This window comes from Epinephelus lanceolatus, chromosome 12, assembly GCF_041903045.1.
Source record: "Epinephelus lanceolatus isolate andai-2023 chromosome 12, ASM4190304v1, whole genome shotgun sequence".
In the NCBI taxonomy this organism is placed as follows: Eukaryota; Metazoa; Chordata; class Actinopteri; order Perciformes; family Serranidae; genus Epinephelus; species Epinephelus lanceolatus.
The window spans coordinates 43164001-43170000 of record NC_135745.1 but is presented as its reverse complement, the minus strand read 5'-3'; the positions used below and the strand labels follow the sequence as shown (position 1 = coordinate 43170000).

Here is a 6000-nt window from a genome sequence, read left to right as displayed (position 1 = left end):
GGGGTGGTGTTGGGGTGGTGTTGGGGAGGTGTTGGGGTGGTGTTGGGGACTTGTTGGGGTGGTGTTGGGGAGGTGTTGGGGAGGTGTTGGGGACTTGTTGGGGTGGTGTTGGGAAGGTGTTGGGGAGGTGTTGGGGTGGTGTTGGGGAGGTGTCGGGGACGTGTTGGGGTGGTGTTGGGGAGGTGTTGGGGTGGTGTTGGGGAGGTGTTGGGGTGGTGTTGGGGTGGTGTTGGGGAGGTGTTGGGGTGGTGTTGGGGAGGTGTTGGGGTGGTGTTGGGGACTTGTTGGGGTGGTGTTGGGGTGGTGTTGGGGAGGTGTTGGGGAGGTGTTGGGGACTTGTTGGGGTGGTGTTGGGAAGGTGTTGGGGAGGTGTTGGGGTGGTGTTGGGGAGGTGTTGGGGTGGTGTTGGGGTGGTGTTGGCCTCTGACAAACTGAATGTAATAATTTTCTTTATTGCCATATTCCACAGCAGACAGCAACAGGCTGTGTTTTTGGGCTCATTTTCTGGTCGTCCAACAGGACAGTCGCAGTATTCATGTCGACGCTGCCCCTTTAAATAAATGTATTTAATTTCATCTCTTCTAAGTTTTTATATCTTATTACACATAATATTTATAGAAATGCATATTCTAAGATGTCTGCAGCCCACTGAATAATAAAGTTAACAGGATAAAAACTGTAAAACTACAGTATCTTGCCGGAGCTTTACTGTTGATTGATCAACAGCTGAAGAGTCAGATTGTGTCTGCTGAGCTGCTTCTTAAAGAAATGACTGAACACGAGTGTCGGTACCTTCTCGGCCACCTCTCGGACCGACTGTACGCTGGTTCCATACAGGTGGTTGTTGTACTGTCCCGCCTCGATGAACTTGTGGTCCTGGATGTCCTTCTCCATCTGCTCTCTGGACACCACAAAGTGATAATCTCTGCCGTCCACCTCGTAGTCCCGTTTCGGCCGGGTCGTATCTGAGAGAGGAGGAAGAGGAGGAGGAGAAGGAGGAGGAGCTTTATAATTTCGGCCGACATGTTTTCAGGAGTTTTACTGAGCCGTATATTCGCACGGACTCACGAGGGACGCAGGATCCGAACTTGTCTGGGAACTCAGAGATCAGGTCGTCGTTGATCCGATCCTTCATGGGGCCGAGGATGATGACGGGACGGGTGTAGTTCACTGTAAGAGAGGACGGAAACAGGAAGTGATGTACATGACATGGGGAGAGACACAAGTTTGCTTTTTGAACACATCAACTTTTACAGAAAATGCACACAAGTTCAGAAGTGAGCTGAACTTTTTTCCTCGACCAAAGTCTCTGCTCTCACTGTCCTCAAGTGCCCCAGCTGTAATCTGAATATAATAATAAATATAATAAAAATAAATTCAGTCTGATCAGATTCGTTATGACGACTCAGAGGAGAAATACATCACTGGAATTTATCAGCACTGAAGTCATGACACTGAATTATCCCAAAACAACCCAACCCCTGAAAATAAATGTATATATTAAATTTATCTATTTAACAGTTTAATGTTATTTTCTGTATTTTTTATTTCAGTATTAATTTAAGCTACTTAAATATCTCCATGCACCAAGCAACCTGTTGTTTTTAAACAAATACACTGATTATTTCTTCTCAGTCATTTCTATTCTATTTTTAGTCATTTTTGTAGTCGTTTTTTAATTTATGCAAATGATTATTTTTTGGTATTTTAATTACATTATTTAACTGTGAAAACGAAATCCTCAAAGAGTGATTTACCATGACTTCAATTTGCTTGAAATCATTAATTCAAAGAGAATAATGTGAGATGATGAAATAACGTGACAATCATGTGATTCCACTTAAACAAAAACAATGAATGTTCTTGAAAATATAAAACAAAAGCATCTGAAAACTGTTTTTATGTCACATGGTAAAAAACGGAGTAATTATAAAGGAGAACAGATTCTGGTTGTTGCTCAGCTCAGTGTAAATATTTGTGGATTTAACGTTGGAAATTATTCATTTCAATTTAAGATGCTTGTGAATATTATTAATGTATTTAGTACTTTTATTCTGCAAAACCAAAACACTATCAAATATTATCAACATTTATTTTTAATTTATACTTTTTTTTATTTTGATTTTCTAGAATTCTTCTTTATTACCAGTCTCCTCTTCCTTTAAACCAGCTGATGGTGAAGCTTTTACCTCCAGTTATTGTTACGCTCTCTCTCCACAGTGACCATAATGCTGTTTGAAATCTCACTGAAAAATCACTGATCAAGGATTTAATTTAGTGAAATGTCAGTGTTTTGCCTGTGTGAAAAATATCTAAATCAGCTTTTAAAGGTCCAGTGTGTCAGATTTAAGAGGACTTAGTGTTGTCTGTCAGTGAGGATTACAGATTACAGATTACAACCAGCTGAAATGGTCAGAATTCCTTCAGTGTTCAGGAGCTGAATGATCCCTACAGGTCTCTTCCTCTCAGATACAAACACACCAGCTGATTTATACCAAGAAACAAAAAAAAAAAATCTGTGTTTCTTCGACACTCTTGTCACAGAGAGGCTGTGAAATATGATGGCCGACATGAAAACATTTATGTACGTAGATTTAGACATATACTGTACAGCTCATTCTATGGTAATGGAAAACACAAAAACCCTTTTCTGATTATACCCTTAAGAATGCCAAACAAAAAAGTTAATGTCAGAGAAAAGTTGATAATATGTCAAAAAGAAAAACAATTAAATGTCCAAAAAATGTCAATGTCAGAAAAATGTTAATGGTCCCAAAAATAAAAAAAATATTAAAAAAATGACCCCCCCCCCCCCCCAAAAACAGTTTAAAGAATTTCTGAAAAGTATTAATAAAAAGCCACACAAAAACATAAAATGTCCTTAAAATATTGATAAAATGCCGACTCAAAAGTTAATACAATGCCCAAACAATATTGAAATGTCTTTTTGTTTTGATAAAATGTCAAGGAGAAAAAAATTAAAATGTCCAAAAAATGTCAGTATCAGAAAAATGTTAATAAATGGTCCAAAAAATATTAATAAAATGCCCCCAAAAATTTAAAAAATGAATAAAATGTCCTCAAATAGTTAATAAAATGTCCTTAAAATATTAATAAAATGTAAAAAAAAAAAAAAAAAAAAGGAATAAAATGCCCCAAACACCTTAATTTAATGTCCAAAAAATACTGACAAAATGTCAACATGTTAATGTGTTTTTCCAATGCTCTTGTCACACAGGTGTTGCTAACTACAGTGGCTAACATGAAAACATGAATGGCCCTGTGTAGAGTCTGTGTTTGGTTTGTCCGTTCTGGGCTACTGTAGAAACATGGTGGTGCAACATGGTGATCTCTGTAGACGAGGACCTGCTCCTTATGTAGATATAAACGTCTCATTCGAAGGTAATGAAAACCCATGTTGATATTTTCAGCTGATTAAACACTAAAGAAAACACACTGATTAGATTATATTCCATTTCTCCCCCTAAATCAGAAACACTGGACCTTTAAAAATCCACCAGGTTTATTAAGAGTTTAATTGCAGAATATAAACTCCCCCTCCCAACAGCACAGCGGCGGTACGTTTGAACACCTCAGTAACTCTGAATGAGTCTTAAACCTCTCTGAAATTAGTTTTAAAGTATCAGCAGAGACAAAAGTTTCGTCCTCTGATCAGACGTCGGCTGCTCTTCTCACCTTCCTGCTGAGTGACGGGTTCATACGACAGAACGTACTCCTCCTGCCCACCTGCACACAAACACACAGAGATGTCGGTTAGTAAGACGAAGAGAGTTTGAATCAGTCAGCTGCATCAACAGGAGGTTAACTGAAGGGATGAGAGCGAGGGATGAAGGCTGAGGAGGAGGAGGGATGAAGTGGATGAGATGAGGTGTATCACAGGAACGATTAACTTCAGTTAGTTTCTGTCTGTACTGAGGGAGCACTGTGATTCCTGCAGCATTTAATGTGTAAAATCAGTTTATTTGTTTATTATCGGCTTCATTCCTGCTGCAGCAACCTGATTACAGAAAATACAACGCTGACGGCTACACGCTAAAAAAATATAAGTGTGTTGAGGTCTAATTTATAGGATGAGGATCAACGACATTCAGTGAAATATAATGTTGAGGTGTTGGTGCTTTATACTTCAGCTCCACTATAACTCATCCCACCGTTTACTCAGGAGTCCTCTGCTGCTCCACTGATAGCAGGCACAGCATGAAAACTTCAGGTGACGTAAACAAGTCTAAAACATGTTAAAGGACAAGGTCACTCATTTTCTAACCTGGGCCCTATTTTCACGTGTTTGTGTCTAAGTGACTGATGGGAGCCACGAGTTTTTAAACTGGTCCAGTGTTGAGAGAGAGCGCCGCAGACGGCGTGTTCACACCGTCAGTGTCTGTCCACCTAAAGTGTGTTTGTCACTGACAGGCTCAGGCTGTTACTCTAAGTGTCTGACAGCATGATGAAAGGATCCCTACAGAGATAGAGCTTTGTGTTAAAGAGTCAGATCCAGAAACAGTCCTGAAATCACCGTCACCAAACCCACCAGACTACATTTAGATAAACAGTCATTCTATCATCATTAAACACACTTCACTCAGAGTCGACAGAAACACAGTAAAACTCTCAGAAACCATCTTGGTTCATCTTTCCACTGTTCCAACAATCACCAGCTCTGCTTTGGTTTAAATTAACTCTTATTCATCAGTTAGATGTGACAACATGCTGCCTCTATACACACTAAACTGTTTATCTAAATGCAGTCTGGTGGGTTTGGTGACGGTGATTTCAGGACTGTTTCTGGATCTGACTCTTTAACACAAAGCTCTATCTCTGTAGGGATCCTTTCCTAATGTCAGACACCTATGGCCCTGTCACACCAAGCCGACAGCTGTCACTTTTGGGCCGTCAGCGAGCGTCTTATGCACTAGTCTTGTTGGCCTTTGTCAATCTTTTTTTTCATCAGAGCCTGTTGGTGAATAAAATCACTGTAACTGTCAGTTCAGGTCAGCGCACGAGAAGAAAAACAGAAGTGAGGAAAGTAAACAAAGAGCTAAAGAGGGAGTGAGAGTGTTAAATTAGTTAAGATTATTTTTCTTTATCCATTTTTCTCTTTAGCACAAACGTTTCTTGATGGTTTGTGTTACTGTTCACTGGCGCCCCGTAAATATGCTCTGATTGTGTTGGTAGTGTGCTAACTGGCTAACTAGCATCAAGACGTTCTTCCTGTTTCCCTTTTTGAATGATGAATACAGACGACCGCCATCTGCTGCTGTGGAGACTTATTTCCTCTCACTCAGGGGCTGAACATATGCAGTAGTTGGCCGTCAGCTGGAGTCACTGCAGTGCGTTCAAGTGCAACTTTTTGGCTGAGACACAGGTGACGCGAGGCAACACAACAGTCAGCTTCTGTTGCTGCTGGTTCTTGTTGTGGAGACACACTGACGGTGTGAACATGCCCAGAGTGGTTACACTGCAGCCTGTTTAACCGCCGCTGTCTTTGACTTTAAGATACTTTTTAACTATGAACAGTGAGCCTCAACAACATGTGAAAATAAGGTCCAGGTTAAAAATGACAAACTAATCCTTTAAAAAACTGACAAAACTTTAATCATTTTTTGCTAATTAAAAATTAAGGACCAAAAAAACCTGTTCTGCATATTTATTTATTTATTTTGGACCAAATTTATTGACATTGTGTAAAATTGTGTTTGTTTCTGACAATCAGAGAACTGTGCTGTAATGTGTATTTTGAAGAAGGTCTCTGTGGCTTTAACGAGCTTTAGCAAAGAAAAAGTTGTTAAAATTGAAAGCGGTGAGGTTACAAAGTGACTGACATCTCTGAGGTCACATGTTTAGTGCCAACACAAACTAAGACGAGTGACTCCTTGACCAGTGAAGGACCTTTGTGAGTCTCAAATCTGTGCTGGTTTCAAGTCCATGCAGCAGTCAGGAGGACAGGCAGCGTTCAGGGACATAAACTGTGTGTATGTGTTT

At 40.0% G+C, this 6000-nt stretch overlaps 1 protein-coding gene across 38 annotated transcripts in view; it reads right to left on the bottom strand.

The window, feature by feature from the left end:
* dlg1b (discs large MAGUK scaffold protein 1b) overlaps positions 1-6000 on the bottom strand; it is a 204637-nt gene that overhangs the window by 8631 nt on the left and 190006 nt on the right. For all 38 annotated transcript variants that reach the window (XM_078172767.1, XM_078172768.1, XM_078172769.1 and 35 more), the window contains 3 exons: positions 3697-3747; positions 1069-1170; positions 793-965 (listed from right to left, as the gene is read on the bottom strand). In XM_078172767.1, the coding sequence (XP_078028893.1) occupies positions 793-965; positions 1069-1170; positions 3697-3747 (326 nt within the window). The remainder of the gene's footprint in view (positions 1-792; positions 966-1068; positions 1171-3696; positions 3748-6000) is intronic.